Source organism: Hippoglossus hippoglossus, chromosome 3, assembly GCF_009819705.1.
Source record: "Hippoglossus hippoglossus isolate fHipHip1 chromosome 3, fHipHip1.pri, whole genome shotgun sequence".
NCBI lineage: Eukaryota > Metazoa > Chordata > Actinopteri > Pleuronectiformes > Pleuronectidae > Hippoglossus > Hippoglossus hippoglossus.
This window is the reverse complement of record NC_047153.1, coordinates 14873756-14900739: the sequence shown is the minus strand read 5'-3', so window position 1 is coordinate 14900739 and position 26984 is coordinate 14873756. Positions and strand designations below refer to the sequence as shown.

Below are 26984 nucleotides of genomic sequence, written 5' to 3'. Positions count from 1 at the left end.
AAATGTTCTCTTTTTAACCATGTTTCTCTTTATTGTATTTTGGTCTGTACTGCTGAGGAAATTGTGTGTTCAACATTTACATATAATTAAATTTTATTTAAGTAAATTGCATCCACACAAACATTTTCAAATATGAGAATTCAGATAATGTTGTTTCCCTTTTAATAAACATGAAATGTGGATATTTAGACCGCAGCCTGAATACCACTGATTGTGTGACTTCACTATATAAAGATCACTCAGAGAGAAAAAGGTTTTCCAGGAAAAAAGTTTTTACTGAAAAAAAAAAACTATGGTCATTTTATAATTTTATAGGATAAGATTGTATAAACATAAACATAGATTGACATCAATGAAAATCAGTTACATAAATGTTTAAAATACATCTACTCCTCTTTTAGCAGGTGAGAGTAAAATGCTTTTAAGAGGTTAAAATCTTCCACGTTTACATCAATCCAAAGGTTTGACATACAGTGTTAAGTCATATGAGCTAAAATATAAACAAAGACAATTAGAAATCAATTTAAATTCTGAATTAACATTTCATCCACTCATATCTGAGGCTGACAACATCAGTGGTCTTGAATGAGCTGACATGCTTGCATAAATTCTACCAAGACAATGACACATGAGGTTTTTGAGGATCATACCGCACAGTACAAAAAAAACTGCCTCCCAACACATGACAAGTTGCTAGCAAAGGGTTGTTTGCACGTGCGGCGACTGAGTCTCTGAGCATCCAGCATCTGGGGAGTGAGGATCGGGGTGTAGCGGCTGGTTGTTATTGGGGTTTGCAGTCAGAACAGCCTCCCCCATCGTCTCTGAGAGTGCTTTAGTGTAGTTAGTGGAGGAGGTAAACAGTATGGGGGTAGTTCAGTGGTTGTCAGTAAGACTAGAGACAGTCCACAGATTCAAGGCGGGTGGACAGAGCTGGACGGGGACTGGATGACTGCCTGTGGTGAGCAGTGGCGGAGCTGATGGAGGGACTGAGAGGGCAGCAAGTGGTCACAGCCTGTAGTTACCACGGCGATAACTAGGTTTGATGGTTAATGTGGTTTGCCACTGTGGATGGACCAACAACGAGAGGCAGCTCAGTGATGAGGAAGACGCTTCCTTAAGAGTTCTTGGCGACCATCTTCATCGTGATGGTCTTCACTTCTGAGTACTCCTTCAAGCCGCACTCTCCCCTGAAAACGAACAACAGGAAAGAGTAAAAGTGCTGCTCATTCTGTTTAGAATATCACACAGACAGAAACATTGAAATATGGTGTGGACACTGCAATATTGCAATACCCTCTGAGATAAAGATTTATGTGATGTTAAACAATTTGTGGGTTTTCAAAACATTAGTAATACTGTGTTTAATTTGTGTATTTGCATTTTGCAGATGACCACGTTATACTCACAATTCACGTCCATTGCCAGACATTTTATATCCTCCAAATGGACACTGTGTGCTCAGGGCGTTGAAGCAGTTTATCCTGGGAAATACACAAAACATTGATCACTCTTGTGCGTTGGACTAATGGGTCTGCTATTGTAAAGAGGTGCATAACTGTGTCTAAAGCAGTACAATTACAGCAGCATTTAGTAAGACCCCTTAGGGTTAGGGTTAGGGTGTGACTGAGCATCTGAGAATTTCCTCTCAGTCCACCCTCAACATCAATATTCAGATATTTACCCAATTAACCCAATAGATTCAGATGACCTTTTCCCAAATAAGGTCATACTCAAAATAAGCAATAATCAAATTAATACATGTGGAGTATTCTGACCAAAGTCATATTATATAGACATGTATATGTAATCCTACTGGAGTTTTTCCGCATTTTGCAACATCTACAAGCAGTTAGCAACTGTTGATGACATGCAGTCTGGGTTTGAGTGTAAACAAGATGGAAAAATAGTAGTATACAGAGTTGTAGCTTTTGCAAAATTGGGAAGATAACACTCAAAATGGTAAATGGTAGTATCGTATATAGAACTATTTCAGATTGGGCTTTTAAAAGTGATCTAAAAGTCACATGACTATTTGTTACGTAAGTAACTGGAACGGAGACACCAACAGGATAGTGCACTGAAGATAAGCTGTGTCGTGTGTGTGAGTGTCATGGTGAAGCCAAGATGGAGACGTCTACCAATGAGAACAATGTTATGACTTAATATCAGAGTCTGAAGCTAATTCCTCGAGACATTAGCAGAATCAACAGATGATGCAAAAGACATGTGTATGAGATCAACTGGAGACCCAGCTGGTTGTCAGTCGATCCCACATGTTATTCCATAATCATAAGTGGTCATTGTGGTCTGTATCAGCGGCGAGGAAATGTTGTTTGGAATAGACAGGATTTGTAAGGAAAGACAAGATGGTAAGAAAAAAAGGTTTGGTCCTTCTTAAAGTTTCACAGAAAATCCTCGACAGAGGAGAAGTAGGACGGTGATTGAGGCAGAATCGAGGATGAAGGACGAGGCAGAGAAATGTTTTCTTAGCTAACAGAGGAGAGCAGTCAAGGATGACAAGTTGTGAAAATGTCTTGGCAGATGCTGCATGTTAGTTATACTTGTAGCCCTTCTCCTGACCATCTGCAGGTCATTACAAAAGAAACAAAAATAATTTTAGCTGAAATCAAGAAGAAACATTTTATGACCATTTCATTTATACAAATTATAAAATTGGGGTGTCCGTTTACATTTACAGTTTATGTTTTACGTTGTTGTCTTGCACTGGCACATTACTTCTGATATTCTTACGTCTTGAATGTCTAAGCTGAGGTAAAAAAAAGGAAGGAAAACATTTCTTTGCGGCTTGTGTAATGATAGTAAAATGGCCCGTTGCCAGTTTATGGTTTCTGGATGCCTGACATGGTTGATACTTCCCATATGAAAAATATTCCTGATTGCAGCTCAAGAGAGACAGCAGATGAAGCTTACCAGACAGTGCCGGCCTGCATGGCTGTGGATATGGTCATGGCTTTGTTGATGTCATTGGTGAAAACAGCCGCAACCAAACCATAATCTGAGTTGTTGGCTCTCTCTATCACTTCGTCGATAGTTTTGAACTTCATGATCTGCTGGACTGGTCCAAAAATCTGTAAAGACACGAATAACAGACAGGTTTGTTACTAACTTCAAATCTATTCATTGTATCTTATTATTTACATGAATTATACCTATATAGCATTGGTTATAAACCAAGAAGAAGACGTTACGGATGAGTTTAGAGCCAATTATCTCCCACTAAACTTTTATACTGTGTATTTCACTGTTGATGGAAAGTACCTCAACTCAACTTTACGCAGAGCTTCACATGCATTAGTTTTGCTGGTACAATCAAAATCCTGCTCTTTACCTCCTCTTTGGCGATGCGCATGTCATCCCTCACATCGGAGAAGACCGTGGGCTCAATGAAGAACCCGTTCACGCCCAGTGCTTTGCCGCCACACTCCAGCTTGGCTCCTTCACTGATGCCGCTCAGGATAAACTCCAACACGCGATTCTGCTGCTCCCGACTGATCTGTGGTGGTTGGAGGACAGAGAGGATGTGAGAACTCAGGGCAGAGGAGAAAGAGAAAGCAAACAAGTCTGTTGTTTCTGGAAGTGGTAGATCTGTTTTCCTCACTCACCTGTGGACCCTGCTCAGTAGTGGGATCGAAGGGGCTGCCGACTATCCTCCTCTTGGCTCTCTCCACACTCCTGCGAACAAACTCCTCATATATGGGCTCCTCCACGAAGATACGAGAGCCTGCCGTGCAGCACTGGCCTGCGTTGAAAAACACGCCCTGGTGGGCCTGTTCCACAGCCAAATCCACTGGGGGGGGGGGGAATAACAATATTTATCTTTTGAAAAACAACTGCCTGATTAAATTTATCTAATAAAAATAAGTCTGATTATTAAAAAAGATTTTTTAAATTGGGATCTTTAAAAGCAAAGCTATTTAGAATTCAATGTTAACATATGCTACGTACATATAAGAACTACAAAGTGTATTGTTCCAAAATTTGCCTCAATATATATTGGAGCTGTCTTGCACAAATCTGATACCTGACACCTGAGAGACAGGACCCTGCTGTTGCCCGCTAAGGGTTAACGCACCCCTGTGATTTATGGGTCTCGGCTGAAGCACCCGACTGAGTCAGGGTCCATTCTCCTGATTTACAGGCCTTGGGGAGCCCCTCTCACGGCTGCTGAAAGCATTTGAAAGCCACAGCACCCCCGGTTTGGTGAGCCATATAGGGTTTATATGAAACCCATCCATCCACAGTTTTCATAGCACTACAAAACAGTTGAGCATTTCAGGATTCTTACTCCACGTGTGTCAATCCACACAAAAGAAGGGCCTGAGAGAGAGACACAGAACTAAAGAAAACAGTGATAGTGGCGGACCACCTGGTGAAGGCGACAGGTAAACAGAGCCAGTGATAAAACATGACTTGAAAACTCACTATCTGCATCTGCAAATATGATGTTGGGATTCTTTCCTCCCAGCTCCAGCGTCACTCTCTTCAGGTTACTCTTCCCAGCTGCTTCTTGGATCAGCTTGCCGACCTACCGGAAGGAAACAGATCTGAGGTTTACTCGCGGAGATGCAGGCCTGCAGCCAGATCCGTAAATCAGATGCAGCCATTAAAGAAGCCTAAAGAGGTTGGTTATTGCTCCAAACAGGGAATGCACGGGTAGACCACCTGAAACACGAGTTCTGCAAACTCACAGAACGAATAACCATTACAGGTCTCTGGGAGCAACAGGAAAAATGAAATGATGTTTTAGCCGGGAACAGCGTGTGATGTCTAATGAAGGGCAGGGAGAAGCGACCACAAGGTGTGTGGGTGGTGTCCCGTGATCTGACTGACGGACTGATGGAGAGGAAGAGGAGCTGGTTGCTATTAAAGGGGTCTCTGTTGACTTCAACAACCACACTTGTGTTTTGGTAAGTTTTAGCACTGTTTTGGTTTGACCATTTTCAAATGCATGTTATATCATTTCCAATTGTGTCTATTGTTCAATCTAGTGTTGTGGTTTGATATGGTTTATGAGCAAACTGACGAGGAATTCATTTCTTTACCTAAGAAATGATAATTTAACTGTAACTAATCAAATTAAACAAATATATAACAATCTCTACAAAAGCTGAAGTGTAAAAATTAATGTTTAACATGTTATACAGGAATATTTCACCAATTCCTGATACAGATCCTTCAAGTGTCATAATCATGATGCTAATTAAGAACACATGCAAAACTGCACTGGGAATAAATGAGATGATTTAACCCACTAAATTTTTTTAGGAAAACACTTTTTTGTGACAGTAGAATGAAACAGCTGCCTTAGCTGATATTTTCTCAGTGTCTTGATATATTGACTCGACAGATAACGAGCCTGAGAACCCCCCCACACATACACACACCTCCCTCCCTGACAACCCTACAGCCTAAACAAGTATTCATCTTCCTGTTACTCATGCAGCCTGTTTTATTTTCCAAGAGAACTGACAGGATAAAGTGGAAAAATACCATCTCAGTGTCCAACCGAAAAAAAAGAAAAAAAAAGATAGAAGCACATGGAAAAGACTCATCTTCAAGTTACCGAGATCTAATCGAAAACAACAGAACAGAATCAACCGACTGCTGTGCTGTGGCTGGTATATATGGCGCAGTATATAAGACATATAAAAACAAGACAGGACTTGGCTCCGCTTCATTTTTTTATGTGTGCTGTCTGTCTTTGATCAGAAACACAAAGCGGGAGGTTAGCGTGTGTTTATTCAAGCGTAAAGGAAACACGCAGGGCTGCCTGACTCCTCCGTGTGGACTCAGTCTCATGTGAGTCAGTATGAAGATGAGCTGTGGTCCTAAAATCCACCTGTAGCTACATCAGCGCCCTCCACCCTGTGAGCTGGAGATGCTGTGATGGCTACTATCCACCCAACCACTGCTACTACAGCATGGTGACTCACTGTCTGGGCATCAGCAGTCTCTCACAGCACTGCCTCAGTAATTGATTCCAGATCACATGAAATAACAGGAAAACTAGTAAAAAAAAAACGGGGCTGCTCACAAAGGAAACGTTCAATCAAGATGAGATGATAAAACAAAGAAGATGTTTGTGTTAGAAGCTGCACACAATCAGTGTGTGTGTGTGTGTGTGTGAGAGAGAGAGTGCATGTTTAATGTTACACTGTGCTATAAAATCGTAAATATCTGTAAACCGTTCAGATTTGTACCATTTAATGTTCTAATGATAACTGTGTCAATGTTTAAATCACAGAAAACCGCTGATTGCAGTTTAGATGCAGTTTAGATGAAACTAAAGAGCCAGAGGGTAAATATATGTTTTGTTTTATGTTAATCATGTTTGTCATGTTTTGATACCATGTTTCAGATTGTGTTGTGTTTTTCTATCTGCAGGTTCTCCATTAAAAGTTCAATGATTGTAGCTGAAGTAGACATTTTCAAGAAAACCACACTAACATGTTGTGATGTGAGAACAAGATTCTACAGTCCTGCTAGCAACGGGATTTATATTTTCACAGCAGGGTTTTCAGCATAGACTTTATATAAAGATGGACGACACATCTCCACTTCCTCCTACTATCCAGACATAAAGCCAAAATGTCCGGGGTACAAACGCTATATCAAACATTTATTTGACGTGTATTTTGGCTTTTTCTATCTATAATTATGAAGGAGGCGGGATTTGTGACTCATACTGCAGCCACCAGGTGGCGATCAAGAAGCTTTGGCTTCACTTTTGGAGAACTGTCATTTTGTCCATCTTTAAATACAATCTATGGTTTTGAGCTTCTCAATTACACCGCCAGCAGATACCTCCATAAACCACAGAGGCCGATCCAAATATTATATAGACCTGGCTCATTTCCCTAAGATACATGAACGTGAGTTACAGGCCTGTCACATAAAAACATACATCACACATAGGAATTGCTTTGGTTATTACCAGAGGGATATATTGTAGTTAAAAATAACATGTTATAAATGATCGGCAGAAAAGGAACATGTTGTCACTCTTGCTGTTACCTCCGGCCAGAAGAATGCATATGGAGCTCAACACCTCTGAGCGCTCAACACCTAACATGGTGTGTCCTTGACGATTTAGCTTTCCATTAACTGCTTCCCTGTTCTGCGGGACTACAAGGGTTTATGCTGTGTGTGCGTCCTGATAGTGAGTTTGATGAACGGCAGTGTGGAGGTACATTAATACAGCAGAGACCGTGGAGGGAAAACAGAGGGGAGTTTTCAGAGAGATGTGTTTGTAGGCTCTCTGCACTGCAAATATGTGCATGTGTGCAAGATCAAATCTGAGCCCCTTGACATGAGGCATAATGACAGGGCACGCAGCTTATGTAAGAGCCCATTTGTTTGTCATTTAGACTTCAATAAAGGCACACAACGTCCCGTAATTACCAAGCCTGCCCTTATGTTCTGCACATGTTGGTCACTGTGTCACTCGTGTTCGTTGACATAAGTCAGCAGTAGGCAGGTGTTAATCTGAGCCACTCGACCAGAGCGAAAAAGTACCTGAGTCGATCCTGTGAAGGCCACTTTGTCTATGCCCATGTGTGAAGCAATTGCAGCTCCTGCCGTTGGCCCGAATCCTGGCAAAATATTGATGACTCCCGGTGGAAACCCGGCCTGTCAAAACAAAATGAGAGGAAACAAGCTTTAGCAGAGATGACAGCAGAGCCAAGCAAAACCACAGGCAGTGTGGGGGAATCCGGACCCAACCCAGCCTCCCCTACCAGCAGAGAACGGAGAGAACATCAAAAAGTCGAAGGCAACAGACAGATAGTCTCCATAAAGAGGAGAGGCCAGAGAGGATGTGGAGACTGACATTGGTACAACATTATGTGGTTTTATTAATATGCAATGCTGCGTTGTTCCTTTTGTGTTTACCTCTACGGTACTTGACTGCACTGACTGGACTACAATGCTCTGTTATGCATACATCTTACTTTGGATTTGAATTTAAGATTAACTTTTCTAACACTATACGTATCTTTTGGAATTCTGTTGTGATATTTCCATGTGTCAGCATTGATAACTGTTGAGTTTCAAGTTAGAGGTGAACTGGGAGTGGGATCCCTCACATGTGGCTCTCTCTGAGGTTGCTATGGGTTTTCCCCTGGGTTAATAGGTTTTTTTTGGTAGTTTTTCCATACTCTTGTTGCGGGTTAGGGACAGAGGATGTCACACCTTGTTAAGCCCTGTGAGACAAATTGTGATTTGTGAATATGGGCTATACAAATAATATCCGATTGATTGATTACGAATGACTCTGCTGAATCAGCTCAGTTCAAAAGTCAAGGTCGCTAAGTAGCTTGTTTTAAAAGCTAAATGACATCACCATTTAAACTACATCATTAAGTGAACAGTATTTATACCACCGAGATAATTCAGACTGCACTCATTTCACTGGTACGTTCAATCTGTTGCTGATTTAAACTGTCATGTTCAGTTTGCTACTAAACTTTACAATCCCAGGGTTAAAGCTGCACTCATGCACTGCTGGCAGAATGGTAAGAACAGACCAACGTCCTCTATTCCAACTTGGGATTGTTATAGTCCAAGGTGTTAGCCCTAATGCTAACCTTTAGTTCATTTAGTTGTGTTACGTATTTGTAGTAATTTGTTACCAAGTGAAACCATATACACCGCTCCTATAAAATGAGCTGAACTGATTGCATTAGTAGTAATATTGGATTTAATTTGATGGAGCTGCCAGCGGTGGTGCATTTGCAGCCATTCTGCCAATAGGTCTTGGCATGACTGTTGTTATTATGTCCACATGGGAGAAATCCCTGGAGTCAGAAATTCATAATACCTCCAACTTAGAATTACAAGTCCAAGGCTGACGTGAATCCTCATTATGATTTGAAACATATATGTTATTATATGATATATGATATAATAAATTATACTTCTGTGGTTTTCATGGTCTTTTAAAGGGGAAGTATAGTACTGTGAAAGACAGCTGAGCTGATGACAATGCTCTCAGTCTTCAGTAAGAGGAGCTCCATTGCTAAAAGCTACTGATTCAGTTATTGACATTGGTGATTTTAATCACTGTTAGAAAATTGTTTATGCATGTTTGTACATTTTTCTCAGCCCCTATGAAAACTGTTCACAGAGCAGTGTGTATGTTCTCCTGAGCGACCAGACTGTTGTTCATCAGCACCATTAAAGGCATGTTGGAGATAAATGGAACTTTGGAAAGTTCTGCTGACCTCCATTTATTGTATTAGCTGCAAAAATCTGAGATTGAAATCTCAGACACTCTGGAAAGCTATTTGCATGGGTACTTATCTGTACACGTGATAAAATGTGTTTATTTTTTTCAATATAGGCAGTAGACGATTTGTTAATTTTCACTTCCCTTTGTGTGTGTTTTAGTGTGTGTATATCTGTGCATGCCAAAAATAACTCAAACAAATATTCACCAAACTTAGTGTGAATATTACTTGGGAGGGTATCTCCAGTTCGTTAGAACGGTATCTATATTTTTGCTGAATCATGGCTGACTGCCAGAGACAGCAAAATCTTTATGGATGTTTTAACTGGCACAGACGCATGTAAGATTTCTCCTGGTGCTGTTGATGGTCAGTCTGTGGCAGACGGTCAGTGTGCTTGTGTGTGAGACGGAGGGAGAGTGCTGCCCTCCTGTTCTTTTCAAAGCCCCTTGGTTTCAACTTGTAAAGATAAAAACCTGTAATTTATTATTAACAGCAATAACTGAAAGATGTTCGCCTGTACACACAAGTTCCCTTTCTGCACATGCAGCAGTCTCTCTCAAAGGGGAATGAGGAGAGCGCATGGGAAATCGACAGGTTGTTAAAGGGGCATGTTTTGGGATCATTTAGGTTGAAAGGAGATGAGATCCCCCCCTCATTCCCCCTCATATCCCTGACTGGAAATATGTGAACTGACCCTTTAGCTCATTCTAATTTGTTGGTTGTTTTCTTGGCAAACTGAAACCTTTAAGTGATTTTGATTCAGTTAGTGGACTACTAACGTTGGTCTTTCCGAATAAAATGTTGATCAAATGTAAACACAAAGGTGTTTGGTAAAGTGATTCAGTCTTTTACCTCTTTGACGAGAGCGGCCATGTAGAGGCAGGTGAGCGGCGTCTGCTCAGCAGGTTTCAGGACAACAGTGTTTCCACATGCGATCGCCGGGCCCAGCTTCCATGCTGTCATCATCAGAGGGAAGTTCCACTGTGCATGACACACACACATACCGGAAAAAGACATCAGACATCTGACTGACACACTGGGTGGTCACAAGTCAAGCTCAATAACTCATCGCTCTTAAGTCACTTACTCTCATTTTCACTCTGTCTAAACATAGTCAAGTGAGAAAAGGTTCTCGGCACTTGTACAGTATTTTCTCTTCCCACAGTATTCTGAGAAAGCCGGGAAATTGCAACACATGTGCAATAGACCCATATCACTGTACGACACACAGGCCTGTGTTATTTCTGCTTTATACAGGAGCCCATGGGGCTCAAAGCAGAACCACACGCTTTCTGCACTCTTGCACAATCAACTGTGTCTCTTTCTCCTTGATGTTTTCCTCCTTTCTCACCATTCTCCTTTCCTCAAACCCACTATGTGAAATCCCTCAGCTCAGCCCTCTGCTTCTCACTTCTCGTTCCCTATTACTCAAACTCACTGGCACAGTCATTCTGGGGGCTTACCAGCAGGACTTATCCGAATAAACAGTGACTGTCAGGGAATTACTGGAAAATTCACAATGTAATGACAACAAACAGGCGGGACTAACAACCACCAGAATCTCTTTTAAAATCTGCCAATTCACTCTTATCTGGGTTTTTAAAAATATTTTATGTCTGTGTGAATCCATTATGTATGTCACTTGTCGGAAGGGAAATACTCACGGGGATAATTTGTCCACAAACTCCAATGGGCTCATATCTGGTAAATGTCAGAAACTCTCCATCTGTGGGGGAACACACACACACACACACACACACACACACACACACACACACACAGTTTCACACACACACATTTAGCTTTAGCAATTTAAAGCTTGAAAATACCCCAAACGAATGAAAAAATGTCACCACCTGATACCCCCAGTGTTGTTGACTCAACATGTTAATTTGTAAGCGAGTCCACACGTAACATTCCATGGTTACTTTACCCTGGTGAGAGATTACATTTCGTTGCGAGCATCCAGCAGCGCAAGCTTGTGTGTGTGAGTGTTTTAGGTCATAGAGATGGGTGTTATGCTGGAAAGGTTTGCTCATTCCTCTTGCATTACTTGAATAAAAGGAGGTACTTATTGAGGGTGTGCCATGCTTGTTCATGGTTCACGAAAACAATTGATATTGAGAAATGTTTGTATAAATTTGTGACATCAGTTATCAGCTGATGAAACACTGCTTCATGTTGCGTTTGGACTGGAACGATCAAAGTAGCAGACATAAAACATAAAACTGCCAGATGAGATGAAGTTTAGGCTGATCCTGTATATGTCAGCTTTTTTTTCCTTAATTCCAATCGTGTCTTCGAGGTTCGTTTGAAAGTATGACGTCTGAGACTGACTTATATTTCAATTTGGAACAAGCAACGTAAACTAAACCACAATGTGTAGCCAAAGGTGCTCAACATGATGACGCTCCCTATTCATTACACACTGTCGATTTAAATTTAACACCACATTCATATCATAATGTGAAAGATGAATAGATGCCAAGAGGTAGTTGATGACAGATGTGCTGCACCTCATCTTGACAGCTGAACAAATATGATTATTAACTGCCTTACATCATACAGACGACGGGAATGTCCTTTTTTATTTCCTCTGAAAGTCTACAAGAAGAATAAAGCTTCAACCAGAGCCCTGGGAAAATGCTCACAATGGTTGATTTGGCAGCAGTGTACGAGAGAAGCTTTGAGAGGGACAATACAGTTGTATCAGGAGGTTTCCCATGTCCTCTCTCGTAGTCTTTTTTTCGTTTTTTGTGCTTCCTGTTGAAACCGACAGCCAACTTTCCCCTCTTACACCCCCACATTCAGCCGCCTCAGAGGGACGACACTGGTGACGGCCTCCTCTGGACAATACAGTTTGGATTGAGCGCCAGTTTGATGCATTACTCAGCTCAGAGTATGGTTTATATTAAAAGGTATTTTTTGATTCAAATAAATATGCCTTAAAATAGCTTATGGCTATTTATACTTTCACAATAAAAAATGGATCAAATGACAATGGCTAATGTAAGATATAAATCTGACTTGACAGTGTCTCCCGGCTCTACAGTTTTGCTGTGTAGTGATATAAAAAACTTGATAGGCTTTACTGTCTTTAAGTAATACACATTTTTGTCATAAACCTGATTAATTACCAATCATATTACATTAAGATTAAAATGTAAAAGGTTTTTAAATATAATACTTAAATGTCTTAAGCAGTTGAGAACATAATAATTCTCATTGTGAACAGAACTGATCAAATAAGCAGTTCAGCATCTTCCAACATCTTTTGATTTACTCTTACTCCTTTAACATTTTTGTTCTTAACAAGCACACAGCAAGTAACTGTACTAAAAAGCCCTCAAAGCCCCGACTGAAAGATCAACGTCCAGGCTGTGAACTTAATACAACATCATTCAACAGCTAAAGAGCCAGATGTGTCCATCAGGAGTTGGTGGAAACCAAAACGGAGCTAAAAGAAGGTGAATACTGGACTAGTTGTTCAGAAATGCAACATAACAACACCAAATGAATGTTAATTTGACTCTGCAAGAGCTGGATCCTATTAACTTAAAAGAAGACAATACGTCAGTGTTGTGTTTCATCCGTCTATGTGAGTTTTACATGAACAGTTACCCTCATTTAACAAAACAATGGCTTAAATCAAGCCACATCTGATTACTGAATGAGTAAATAAAACTGAGAATCCAACCAAGCAGCCATCGTTTGGTGCTTGTCTGTTTCACTTAGGGAAAACAAAGTAAGTATTGTGGTTTGATACACAGCCCCAATGACGTGCCGGGGATTCTTCATAAATGACACGTCTGTTTTCATCTTTGTTCTCATCACCAATCATTAGTCCATTTCAACTCGGCTGCAGAGCTCAATCAGGGATCTTACCCATAGGAATGGTAGTGCCATGGATCTTGTCTGCATATCCAGCAAAGTATCTCAGTGTCTTTATGGTTCCTTGGAGGTCCACAAACAGGGTGGGCAGGAAAGGCTTCCCACTGTTCAGTGACTCAATGGTCTGAAAAGAGATGGGGGAGATGTTTGAGAAATATGTGATATAACCTTGTGATCCTCGCATAATTCCATTCTGCTCCAGCCTTTACACTCTCCCATGGGTGAAATGAGACACTAAGATAACACTAAACTACAAATACAGCCCCTAAGTTACAGTTATATGTTCTCTTTAAGGCAGAGCAGAGTTTATTTGTATTTTTAAACACAGATGTAACTCAAAGGGCTCGACAGAAGACGTTAAAATGCGTTATTAACAAGGAAAGCAAAGGAAAACGGTTTTATAGGCAGCCACAGCGCTGTTATAAATAATTACGTAAAGAGGGTAATAATCAGAGGATTTACTGTTATATCCATGTGGGAAATATCTTCACTAAACTAAAAAAACCTAAAGATAAAGCGATACCCCAGATAAATTCCAATGCTAAGTTAACTTACTGCGAGATAAACACTGTCTCTCTCCACCAGGTCGGCCAGTTTGGCCAGCAGACGACCTCTCTCAGATGCGTCCATCCTTCGCCATACGGAGCCCAAAGAAAAAGCGAGGCGAGCCGCCTGCACCGCTTTATCCACATCCGCCTATGACACAGGAGGGAAACACACAAGTTTATCAAACAGGTGTTTGTTTGTGCTTCCTCATGAAATCTGGCTTTTAATGACATTATAATACCAGAATATTATCTGTTGTTCTTTTCTGCTCAAAGTTACTGAAATCACGAAGGGCTGCTCATCAAAAAGCCTGATCCCTTAACACACTTCTGCTTTTCTAAATTCCTAATAGTTTACTCCTGTGTAAAGAAGTAAAAACAATATGTTAAGTTGTAGGAAAAAGAAAAACTTAAACTGCGCTTTTCATTGTCAAAGTGTCCAGCGGTGAAAAAATAAATCTAAAGCAGTTATGTCAACACAGTTCTACATCTGACTACAAAACATTTCAGAGGAACATATTCTACTCACTGCATGTATTTAATCACTAAAGCTACTTTTTCAGATTCTGTCTTTGTATAAAAACATACTGTATGTGACGAGTCTATAAAACGATCACCCACCAGTTTGTGAGGTGGATCAATTGTGACTACAACATCAGAGAACCGATCATATAATCATGCATAAATTACAATTATCCAATAATATAATAATAACACACGGACCAGTGCTTAGAGAGTATTTTGATGCAAATACTACAATTTAAGTGTTGGAAATAGGATATTACCTGGAAAAGTTTGACACTTTTACTTAGTAAAACTTTACAAGTTAATGATTTCAGTAATTCAAGACCACATTGTTTTCACTGAAAAACCACAGTGAATGTTGTGCTGTGTTTACCTTATCTGCTTCCTGGACCTCACAGATCTGCTCTCCAGTAGCCGGGTTGCAGAGAGGAAAGACCTTCCCACTAACAGAGTCATGCCACTCGTTGTTGATAAAAATCTGCATCAGAAAAATGGCAGATTTTAGTATTTTAGTAAAAGACGACCTGCGTAGAAGAGATTAAAAGTCATGATTCACTACACAAACTAAATGCTCACATGGATGATTAAAACCTTACATTTGCAAACATGCTTGAATGAGATAAGGAAAATGTACTCGCTTTTTTACATCTAAATATTGATGTTATGTTTAAGATTCATTGCAACATGTTGGCTGCAGTCTTGTGCTTGTAGTTGAGGCTGTGAAAGACTAACAGCTCTGCAGGCAGCAGCCCCAGCACGTCCAGGCTCTTGTGTAAGGGATATGGGAGAATCTCTGGAAATCTGGACACAGATTCCTGCATGTCCAGCATTGCTCTCTGGGGAGTGCTCCACCATCCAGACAAAGGGGGTGGGTGGATGGTGGAGGGGGGGAGTGGGAGCAGATAAATCCCTATCAGCCAGCAGAGCCCCTCCACTCACCCACCCACCTTCCCACCCCCGGCATACAGACACACGTTCCACAACATCACTGCTCGTTTACGAGATCATAAAACACGTGCCGCACTTGGTTTCTGTGATGCGTTAAAGCAAGTCTTCCGTTAAACAACCGCCTGGGATTCCAGACAGGACACGTCCACCGTCCACTGAGACCAAAAAAGGGAACTAAATGTTTGCACGATCGCCATCTGAGAATTATGTCGGTGAGATACGCACAAAGCCTTCATGTAAGCGGATGAAAAGAGGAACAAAATGCTTGTGTGATTTCAGATCCCAACTCCATCTTACGCAAGTTAAGTCCCCCCCAAAAAAAGCCTCCTTTATTGCTGACATGTTTAGATCCATTAGGCAGACAACTCACACACTGTTTTTAATGGCTGTCAGTCGCTCTGATAAATAGAGTGCAAGGAGAACATCTGCTGGCACAAATCCCTCTGTGTATACATATGCTCTTACCGTGCTTCTACTTGAGAAGAGCTGAGACACACTGAGAGCAAACCTGAGAGCAGGGTTCAAGTATCCCACTGGCCTCAGCCTCCCTAAACTCTCCAACATGTTTACCTCAATAAACGCGGGGCTCTAAGTACTATTTAATTGGCTGTAAACTGTTAGCTGTGTTTACTTTCGGGTTGGTATAAAATGCCAGGGAGTCTGAAAACCTCCAGAGCCACAGCGAGCACATGACTCTGCCCGTCTCCTCCGCTTCATTCCCACGGCTCTGGAGCTCATAAGGTGGGCTCTGCGAATGAATAACTCACATGCAGATGTGGAGGTGATCAGTATCTGTGTGTACCACCCTGCACAACCATGCGCAAAGGGATTCATTCCTCTACGGTTCCTTTGTGCTAGTACCTCAAAAAACAAGAAAAACATCCCCCCACAACACACACACATGCACAGATAGAGACAAGCCAGAGTGGCTTCCCTTCCCTACCAGCCTGGTATTCTCAGGCGCCTTCCATCAGAGGCCACCTTTAATCTGCCGCTCATTAAGAGCACTTCATAAAATTGTCAGTAATGATAAGGAGCAGAGGGCCAGCTACAAAAACAGAAAGTCCTGTAGAGCACTGAATTAGCTTTTAAATTTATAGGGGCCACTGAAGTGAGGCGCCCTAAATCAGAGGAGCCCCCTGACAGCCTCAACAGTCTGAGCAAGAATGCAGACCATGGGTAGCTTTATGCATGGCGTAACCCCTCTCACAGGACGCTGCTGAAGGAGAACGGATGAAGCGCGAGAACAGTGGAGCAGGCCGCCACCTAAATCACAGCCAGAAAAGGACAACTGTCAGCCGCCGTTTGGCTCGGCCCTCTCTCCGGGCCTGGACTGGTGTTAGACCTTTGTCTCGTTCCATTGAGAGACTTGATTAAGATGACAGGCCCGCGTTGTAAATCAACCCTCAAGGTTTCTTAAAATTGCTTTTAGGATCATTTGGACGAGGGGCAAAGAACACAAGAATGGAAAAACAAGTGCATGGGTGCACATTTTCAAATGACAAATAGTGTTTTCTTTCCCATTCCCTGCGGGGTCGTTACTATCACTTCACAGGATGGTTTCGTGTTTATAAAGATCTGCGCCGCCAGCGGGTTCATAGAATTAACTTGGTATCCAGAGGCTACAGAGATGATGACAGCATTTTGAAAAATAAACAGGTTTCGGCTCTTGTGGCGATGACAAATGAACTACAACTTTTATGTTCTAACATTTTATACAGCTGAAATCATGAAAAACAAACAAACATTAAAACTGACAAAAAAAGCTCTATATGTGACGCCTGACATATAATGAGGAGGCCTGATGTGGAGGAGAGCTGCGCAGTAAGCCTGCCGGTCAGGACTTTGTGCATGGCCCACAGGGCAGCTGCAAACATTTAGCAACTCCCATGCTTTTCTGCATAAGCTGTCAATCACATCCTCCAGAGACGGCGTAGCCATGGGGATAATGAAAAGATGAGACATTATGTAAACAAACATGTTTCAAAGTTTGTTTGTTAGTTTGATAGCATGATTCAAATCAGATGTAATTGTGTGTCTGTTTGCTAATTATTCATCTATTACACAACGTTTATGGATTATGTAAGAAAACAGCTATTTGGTCGCCTTGCACCTCGAAAAATATGATGATGATGTTAAGGTCCTGCATTTTTTCATTTTAGCAGAACTTTGCGTGATTTTTTTTTTTTTTTTTTGGTGAGAATTCATTTTGTAGGAATGAACTGTAATGGGAAGTAAGAAATGCCAAAATAGTTTCTGCAGCCAACAAAACATCTGTTTGGCTCTTTGCTTCTTCTCACAGCTCAGTCGCTAGCGGCTGACGGAATATGTAATGCTGCTCAGTTCTTGTGTGTTTTTTTAAGCAGGGGGGTGCGAGGGGGGAGGACAGGCTGAGATGTGGCGTGGGTTGGTGTGAGGGGGCAGTTGGGCGTGTATTTGGGTTTATAGATGTGTATATATAAATATATATATATAGAGATATGTATGTGTGTGCGTGTTTATGCACAACGCGCCAAAATTCCACAGCCACATGAATCCTAACCGGGCACCTGCAACACTTGACTGCGCAGGAAGTTTCATATCCTCCTCTATCACAGGACCTCTATTTCCGCTCTGTTTCTGGATGGGTTTCAAAAGTCTTATAATTACTACTGTTACAAGTGAGTGGAGAGCATGTGAAAGTGGAGACCAGCTGGTGGGGTTTTTTTTCTCCCTTCTCCTACTCCTCCCCACATGTCTGAAACCATGGAGCCTTCATGTTTTCCCTCACACACCCACAGACAATGCCACCCTGCGCTCTCGGGCTTGGCGAGGGCGACCTGGCTGTCACTGACACGGCAAACGTCTTAGTTTCGTCAGGGTGTGTGGGCGAGCTGTTGAAGTTGTCCGTAACTGACTTTGTTCACTTTTTTTTCAGATATTTCACACTTGTTCGACTGGAGTAAATTGTTATTAATACCAAATTCAAGACTCAAAAAAGAGGTTGTTAGATTTGATCTTTTAAAGTTGAAAGCAAACCTTCGAAGCAGATTCTTATCCAATAAATTGTCATGTTAGTAATTTATCCAAATGAGATTTATCCAGAATTTAGTCTCCTCTCCCAAACATAACAGAAAGGTTATCACTCAACATGAAGATATTATTACACAAAATATATTAGTGCTTAATCTTCAATCCTAATGAAAGCAAGAGCAAAAAGACAACGGCTCCATGCAGTTTCATTTTCATGAATCATCTCCTCCTGTTTTTTTTTTTCTCCTTTGAACATCTGAGGTTTGATGGGTTTCCTGTGTATTTAACCATTCTTTAAATCTCAGGTCAAGGAAATGTTTAAAGAAAACATTTTACATCGTTTCACTCGTGGGATCAGTGGACGAAGAGGAAGTCATTTTTAAAGAAATGTGACGCTTCTCCGCAGACAAATAAACGTCCCGAGGAAGACTTGTGTCTCCGCTGTGTCCGACGCTCACGTGGAGAAAGGGCCTATTCCAACAGATTTATGAAGCCAAGTGTTTTTCATAATGACCCCATAAGGATTTACACGTTCCTTGTCAAGAGGGCTGCAGACTGAAGCTATGGGAAGTTAACAGGGTAACCTCGCTGTCACTGCTCTTCCTTAAACAGTGATTAAGAGACGGGGGACACGATGTTGACGTGTCTAGTAAAATGATAATTTACACTCGCTGCGCAGGTAGGCTTTTCACACCAATGGACACATTAATGGTAGTGCACACTTGCCCTGTCACAATCAAAGAGAGGTAGTCCTAGAGTGTGTGTGTGTGTGTGTGTGTGTGTGTGTGTGTGTGTGTGTGTGTGTGTGTGTGTGTGTGTGTGTGTGTGTGTGTGTGTGCGTGTGTGAACAGGGTGATTGTGTAAGCAAAGGCACGGAAAGGGGGTGGGGGTGGGGTTGGGGGCGGGGGGTTTGGGTCGGGGGGGTTTCTCACTGTGCTCGTTGCGATAAATCATTTAGTTGCACAGTATCCCCTAACTTTGGCTCTGTTTGATCTTGATCGCAGTAAGATGGTGGTTTTGAAGTGAAAAACTCCAGAACTGCAGGTCAGGCTCTGGCAAGGCAGGGCCACTAACCCACACAGTGAGACAGGGTCATAATTTACACCCCGTCGGACAGCACCTAGCATCGGGGAGCCCCAAGCCTCCATCTGTACTATCTCAATCAGTGACAGATTGATGGAGCCTCTTATTCATCCACACTGTGTAGATGTCTCTGCATAGACCGCTCTACAAATACACAGGTCTTTGGGAGACAGGTTCTGCACAGGTTCCTATGGAGAGGGTGCATTAACGCCACAGTGAGCAAAAGCAACAAAGGAAATTTACAACTGTTGATTATTGAGAGATGTGTTACTCAGACAATTAACAAGGCCACTGAATCTCATTCCTGAGTCTTGTTATTCCTCTATTAGAACTACAATAAAAACTAATTTGAACAATAAGACACATTTTAAAAATGGATATTTCTACCTCGGCCAAGGAGTCTATGTTTTTTCGTCTGCATTCGTTTATTTGTTTGTCTGTGAGCTAGCAGGATGATGTTAAAGGTACTGGGCGGATTACCAAGAAAACTACATTTTGGATCAGGGAGCAGATCCAGTCTTTTATTTATTTTTTTTAACATTGCAACATAAGGCGTTTTTCAGTATTGTTGTTGATTTCTAAGAGAATAATTCATGGATCTAGATGAAAAAAAATCAGACATGTTTAGAGGACTAATATTTATGAGTGTGTGCAATGTGGTAAAAAAAAGATCTAGATCTAGTAAATTTAAATGTGGTCTCAAGAGGTGTGGGTTGGGCATTGGCTGAGGTATGTGCTATACTAAGTGCCGTTCTACTTTCTTATAGGTTAGCACTAACAATTCTCCAAATTAGTCAATAACAGGCTCTATTTCATCAAGATAAAGGGCAGGATATGTTCTCACTTTACACGAGAAAAAAAAGTTCTTTCAAAGCAGAAGCGGCAAAGCCATGCTTTTATTTCTTTTCTTGCTCGTTTCGCCCCACCGAGTGTCTTCTTCTAATAAGTCATTATCACTTGAAAGTGTAAAAAAAGAACACAGAGGCCAGGGGGATCAGCCGCTAAAAAGAAACTTTCTCCTTGACTATTCATAGAACAGATCTAATCTCCACGTCTACCACAAGGGAAAACCATTAATAAATAGCTATACACTGGCTCTCTTTTTAATGGCTAACTTCTCCTATCATCCTTTAAACAGTTTCTACCCGGTAACCCACCCGCGGCTTCCGTTGATACAAATGTGTGGATAGAGAACAAGGAGGAAACTCTCATGGTTTTAGCTACAAGAGAAAGTGTGTATATGAAAACCACGAACAATAAGCAGAACTTCAATTTTATGCAGATGCACAAAAGAAGGAGGATAAAGCGTTCACTGATGCAATCATGCAATGTGTCTTTGACGGTGAGCAGTTCATGACTCGGTGAAAAGGGCAAGGGGCAATAATACATTTTATCACATGCTTTGCTGTTATAGAAGCAAACGTGTTAAGATACTTATAAGATACTGTATCAGCCATATCTCTGTTTCCAGGGTCGCTACAATGTAATCTTTGCATTGCAAAACACAAAAAAATTGTTGTGTAGACTTAATAACTGAGTTTTTCATGAAAGTTGGAAAAAGCTTAACGTCGCATTCATATTATAGAAAAATTCAACGTATGTCAGTATAAAAAACAATGTTGGAGTAAAATGTGCGTGTAGACGCTTGCAGCTCCATCCACACGCCCTGTAGGCCAGTGAACAGTGTTGGCTGTTTCCTTTGCAGTCAGTGGGGTGGAGAACAGGAACAGGGTGTGAGGAGAGCCCACGCCAGGGGTGCCCATAAATCAGGGCCCTTCTGCCCCCTATGTCCACCAAACCAACAGGGACTGGATGATCCAAATTCCTGGGGGTTAATTCACCAAGTCGCTCCCTAAATTTCCTCTCCTGTACAACCCTGTGTCCACCCGTTTAACCAGCACTCTGCACTGAGGGAATGGAAAGCTTGTGGAGCCGACCGTCCTCTCTCCAGTGCAACAGCGGCGTGCCCTTTGCACTTAGAACACTGAGGTATGTGTTAACACACAGAAATGATAGCACTGGATGAACTTAGACCACACTATCATTAATCTGTCCTCTATGAGACGTGCCCTTTAATCTCACAGTCATAAAAACACTTGTCCTGCAGCTAACAGACACTTTCAGGAGCGATGATGACACCTCAAACTAAAAATACCACACAAACTAATGATTTAAGTTTACTTCAAAGTGTGCTAATAAAAAAAAGTCATACAGACAGAGGCAAAACACTTCGTATGGGTGCTATTTTAAATAAGTGTATGGGGAAGCCTCACATTTAAAACACGGGGGTTTAAAATCAGGAACTAATATTGTGAGATTGACAGATTAATTATTTCTTCCCTCACACCACAGTGTTAACTGCTACTTACTTATCATGGCAATAAACAGTGAAAGCATTTCACTGTAGATTAGAGGTTTTACATACAGCCTCCTGAGTTAAGACCAGATGTTTTAATTAAAATCTCTCAAGACAACAGATCTTTTAAATCTGCGACGTGATAACTTTCATGGCTCAAATAAAGTTCTTTGTTTGACTCCAGCTGTTTTCTACAACCTCCCCCCTCACCCACACACATCAGGCTGCAGAGCGACTCCAATAACTGCTCTGATAACACTTTTTTTTTTTTTACTTGCCAACATCCTATTGAATTTCAAACAGTTCATTCACTAGATAAACGTTGTGTTTATATTATAATAATGAAACTATGCCTGACTGTGTGTATTTATGTGTGTGTTGTCACACTGTCTAAAAGTGCTGTGATCACAAATATCATTAAAAAGAAATATATTTTCAGAGAAGACAGAGAGGACTGTGGTTGTATTTGATCTGGCTTTTTCCACTGATACCTGATATGACTAAATTACAGAAAATCAATTCAGTATTTTTTAAACTAAGGGCTGAATACCACAAGAATGTACCAACATTTTTAAATCATAATGGGAAAATGAAAAAAACTTGAACAACTTGGCTGCAATATTTAAATTGTACATGTGTGCCGCTGTAATAAAGCTCTATAAATACCATTAAGGAGATTTTAATTGAAAAGTTTTATCAAATGGCTTCTAATTACACACACAGTGACCGGCTGTAAGCTACTTCAATGCAGAATAAATATAAATAGTTAAAAATTGATTTTAAAAACAGCCTTACTCCATTTATTTCTAATAACACACTCAAACTATGACACTATCTTTATTAATACATTATTTCCTCTATACTCCCCCCAAAAATATATAAATATTTTAAATATAAATATGTATTTGAAAGAATTTGCACAAACTACAGTCTATGGAAAATAAAAAGCGGATTTTATTTTAATATTAAGGCTAAGTGGGGACGCAATGACTCATCTTTACATGCAAAAATACACAAAAGAGTTTGAGCAATAAACTCGTTTTTAAATCAAGTCAAGCGAGGAGGCGAACAAACTACAAAAAAAATATGTCACTTCTAAAATATGTTAGAGTCTGTGTTTGATCTGCTCCACGTGTTTAAAACTTTTCTCAGCACTTATTGATACATTAATGATGATCCACAGCGAACACGTGGACGCAGAAACACCTCAAACCGCGCAGTGTTCCGCTTGTCTGAGCCGGAGCGTCAGGCTTAAGTTTGGATTGATCAGCTCCAGACCTGGGAGAGCTGCTCGGTCTGACACGGAAACTTCAGCTGCTCTCACAGTAAAGAAGGCACAAATAATAATACAATAATTCTAAAAAAGTTTTGTTCTGACATATTTAGAAGCTCTGGCTGAAAGTACATGAGACATCTGCGAGGAAGAGGAGGAGGAGGAGGAGGAGAAGTGGAGTGTTTACGCGCAGAGGACGCGCGGTGCGTGGAGACAAACAGACCTTGGTGTACTTGATCTCCGGGTTGGGCACCGGTGAGGGCATCAGCTGGAGGGATGCCATGAGAGCGGCGGGGTCGCTCTTCACCTCTCCGGGGATCTCGATCTTACTGGAAGTCATCACGTCCGTCTGTCTGTCTATCTCTGTCCCTCTCTCTGTCCCTCTCTCTCTCTCGCTGGAGCCTGCTGTGACGCGCTGCTGGGACCTTCCTGCAGATTTCTGATCAGGACCTCGGTCTCCTTCCTGGGTTTATAGCCAGGTGTCGGCCGCGCTCCGCTCTCATTGGGCAGAAAGGGGAGAACCAGGGCCGTCCTCTTTGGAAATTAAATTCACGCATTTACATAAACGACCTCAGCCTTTGCGTGTTGAGGAGGAGAAACACGTCCACCCCACCCACCTCCCACTCCCCATGCACTCCCCACTTTCTTCCACTACAACCAACAGCTGACTGCTCCCTGCACTAACTCCCAGTTGAACACATTTCACTGCTCACAACCTAAACCCAGCACACCGACTCAGTTCAGAAGTGTTCAATATGGATCACAGGTATATAAACTGACCCCAACAAATAACAAATCAACTTGTTATTTCTATCTCCCACATGTGGCTCCCAGTAGAGGTTGAACAACTCAGAAGAAAAAACAAAACGTGTTGTTACGTATTATAACTTTTTATACTAACTCATCCTAGGTAGTCTTATTAAAGTATTTCCAGTAGCGTGAATGACACAGCTCAACAGCTTAATTTTCTATAACATAAACCGGTGGGTGGATCATGGAACATGAACTTAGACATACACACCTAAAATAAATACTGCTTTAAAAAGTAGTAGATTAAAACTGTAATAAACACAGGGTGCACAAACATGAACTTATACATGAGCACGTGTAGACATATTAATATTTGCACATCCATACATACTAATACACTTCTCATCTGCTCACAAGATCATCACAACGTCCAGGGTCTTCATAAGAATCTGGTCATCATGTCTAAATCGTATATAATGTGAACTCAACAACATCCATAACATATATAACAATAATAATTAGATTTGCTGCCTCATTTGTAGTATATAGTATATAGGCTTTATAACACGGGACCTTTTTTGTAGAAATGTTTCTAAGTTGCCACAATGTGAAATGATTATTGTTGTGTATATTATTAGCTTTCTACGCTAATAAAATTACATTATCACAACATATTGATTCACCGAAGGAGTTTGCGAGTGTTAATTGTATAAATGGTATATTATCTGAACCCAACAGCTACAACGTATACAACAATAATAATTCAGCATGTAGATTTGGTTTCTACTTTCCTCTATTTGGCTTCAAGTATAGACTAACACATGATCCATTTTGCATTAGTGTATAAAAAGTTGCGATGGAAAATACAAACCAAATCTATTAATATGCTTCCAAACTCTTTAGGTGAATCAAGATGGTCTTCTTTCAGTATAAAGTTAAAGTAGTATAAAGTAATAGAAGTTAGTATAAAACGCCATAAAAGTGATATAATCCAGCATGTTTATTAGATTTTCTACTTTCCCTCTGACTCCAAGTACAAATAACAAAGGGCCCATTTTGCAGAAGTGTTTATGAGTTAAACAAACCACAGTTCCAGACAGCAGGCCTGTAGTGATAGTGAAACAAAAATAGTCCGTACATTTTCCCAGTGAGTCCATTGAGCAGCTTCTGGAGCTTTTTCCTCACATGATCTTCCTCTGCAGAGTTTACCCCAACTTGCATGCATTTCCCCAAAAAGTTCCCATTTCTTCTTGAGCCCTTTGCAGACTTGTCCTGACACTTCCTTTTTTTTTTTTTTAACCTAGGAACCCGCAGCTTTAACCACCTCTCTCACACAGACACTTAAAAGCAAACTTCATTGAATAAATCAGCTCACATTCTTGCAGCATCATTAACTATTTCCTAAGTGACATAAAGGTGTCAAACTGCTTCCCTGCGCTCACCATCACCCCTGCGCTCTTTATTTGCCGAACACAGCCTGCCCACGCTCTAAGATGTTATGCAAATGCGGGCTGCGGGCTTTGCAGCTACTTGCTGTGGTGTTGTTGGCAGAGATTTGTCCTGCAGGTGATAATTCCTTCCAGCGCCTCCTTCAAACACCCCCAATAAACATCCGCCAATTAGCCTTGAGAGAGCCTGTCTCAGAAACCTAGATGAGGGAATTAGAGCACATCCACAACACACATCACATCCCCATTCATGAAACCACTGGCCGCCCGCAGGAGTTTATTTGTGATGCATCCAGAGTTAAATAGTTTTTTATTCAAGCTCAGGTTTATTGATCATTCCAGGCCCCCCTTTTAAATGTTAGATCTCATAATCTGAGCCCCTTGACAGGACAAAGGAGCGAGGAGACAGATGCGGGCCCCATCATTTGCAAATCCCCGGAGGATGCTTTCTCTCCATCAGCACATCGGCCTTTCTTCACAGCATGGGCGACACTCTCCAAGTGTCTGGTTCACATCAAAGCCCGCAGCGCTGACATTGATGAATGCAGTGAAAACATCCCGTCCTCGGGCCTGTCGCCTCGCCGTTTCACAGAGCCCAGCGAACGGAAGATAAGACGCACCGGGGCCGGGCGCACCGCGATGTGACAAACTGCAGCAGGCGGCCGCGTTCAGAGTGCATACACCGAGCGCCCCCTGTTGGAGGATGTGGGCACAGGCTCCTCTGACTCGATGGCACTGTTGCAATTTGAAATTTTTTTTTTTTTAGATGTTATGACTGGGATATGTGACGCCAGAGCACGATACTATATTAAAGGCAAACCAAAGAAACGTATTTAAATTCACAATATGAATGTGAAAAAACAAATAAGACAGTGGAGATGGTGGTATTACGTTGATCATGTTACAATAGCAGATATTGTTTGAGTCTTTAAAGGTTTTCATTTTAATAAGCTTTATTGGAATGACATTCACATGTGTTGCCAACGCTCAAATACAATATGAAAGACAATCAAATATTCACATTTACCATTTGAAAATGTTATTTATAAAAAAACAATACATAAACAAGTGAGCAAATTGAGATGGCACTAAGTTATTCATGTTACAATCTATGAATATAACAGAATTAACTGATTTTAATCTGTGTGCCACTATTTGGGTCTTTTATTGTGATAAGAAATTACAGATGTGGCTGTCAAACTACTCTCTCTGTCTTTTTCCATTAAAAATGTTCAATTCCAAAAAGCTTTATTGGCATGACATTCACATGTGTTGCCAACGCTCAAAGATAATATTATTTTTCACCATTTAAAAATTATTTTAATTTATGTTACAATGTATATTAATGTCCCACTGTGTCTTTTATTGTGACAGCACATGACATACTTGGCAGTCAAAACTGCTCTCTCTCTCTTTCGCCCACACACACTCACACACACACACACTACTTAAGAGTTAATTTTACGAATTTAAAATAATCACAAACTTTCAAACCTGACACAAACAAAAGTGAGATTCCCCCCGAAATATATGATCTCTGGTATTTTTCACTGAAAACAAGAATATGATCAATGATCTGTGCAGGTGAATATTAAGAGTTATAAATGTTTTCATATTGTTATGTAATCAACAACAATGACAAACAAACCCAGATGTAGGTATAGGTCCATAAGTTCACTTTTAGGTAAGATTCTCTTCTCTCATGTTTTTTTCCTTAAGTGTGGAGGTAGCTTGTAGCTACTAATTTAAGTGTATTTGTGTGGATGATATATGGAAGAAAAATGTGTGGTTTTGCTCTGGATCTGACCTCCTTCATAAAATCTATTTAAAAAATCTATTCATCACTGTGGTGACATGTTCCTGCATTTCTTATACTTAATTCAGTTTATCTGAAACATTAGTGGA

General features: G+C 41.0%; 1 protein-coding gene across 2 annotated transcripts; it reads right to left on the bottom strand.

The window, feature by feature from the left end:
• Nucleotides 1-295: 295 nt before the first annotated feature.
• Nucleotides 296-23407, bottom strand: aldh1a2 (aldehyde dehydrogenase 1 family, member A2). Of its 2 annotated transcripts, XM_034580981.1 has the most exons (14): nucleotides 23105-23407; nucleotides 14583-14687; nucleotides 13695-13835; nucleotides 13134-13263; nucleotides 10913-10974; nucleotides 10101-10229; nucleotides 7537-7650; nucleotides 4444-4546; nucleotides 3624-3808; nucleotides 3350-3514; nucleotides 2932-3089; nucleotides 1407-1481; nucleotides 1067-1187; nucleotides 296-1031 (listed from the first exon to the last, which is right to left on the bottom strand). In XM_034580981.1, exons 1-13 carry the CDS (start codon nucleotides 23219-23221, stop codon nucleotides 1115-1117), a joined length of 1557 nt encoding a protein of 518 aa, XP_034436872.1. In that variant the 5' UTR covers nucleotides 23222-23407; the 3' UTR covers nucleotides 296-1031; nucleotides 1067-1114. The 2 variants fall into 2 exon arrangements, with proteins under 2 accessions (XP_034436872.1, XP_034436871.1); XM_034580980.1 differs by having other exon boundaries at nucleotides 296-1187; nucleotides 23105-23406.
• Nucleotides 23408-26984: the final 3577 nt, after the last annotated feature.

What these genes read in the sequence shown, in the direction of transcription:
- aldh1a2 (XM_034580981.1), bottom strand. Translation starts at nt 23,221, where the DNA reads ATGACTTCCAGTAAGATCGAGATCCCCGGAGAGGTGAAGAGCGACCCC. An exon ending in CGGAGATCAAGTACACCAAG is followed by an intron (nt 14,688 to 23,104) that starts GTCTGTTTGTCT and finishes TTTCTGATGCAG; the next exon opens with ATTTTTATCAACAACGAGTG. An exon ending in ATGCAGGCCGGCACTGTCTG is followed by an intron (nt 1,482 to 2,931) that starts GTAAGCTTCATC and finishes TGTATTTCCCAG; the next exon opens with GATAAACTGCTTCAACGCCC.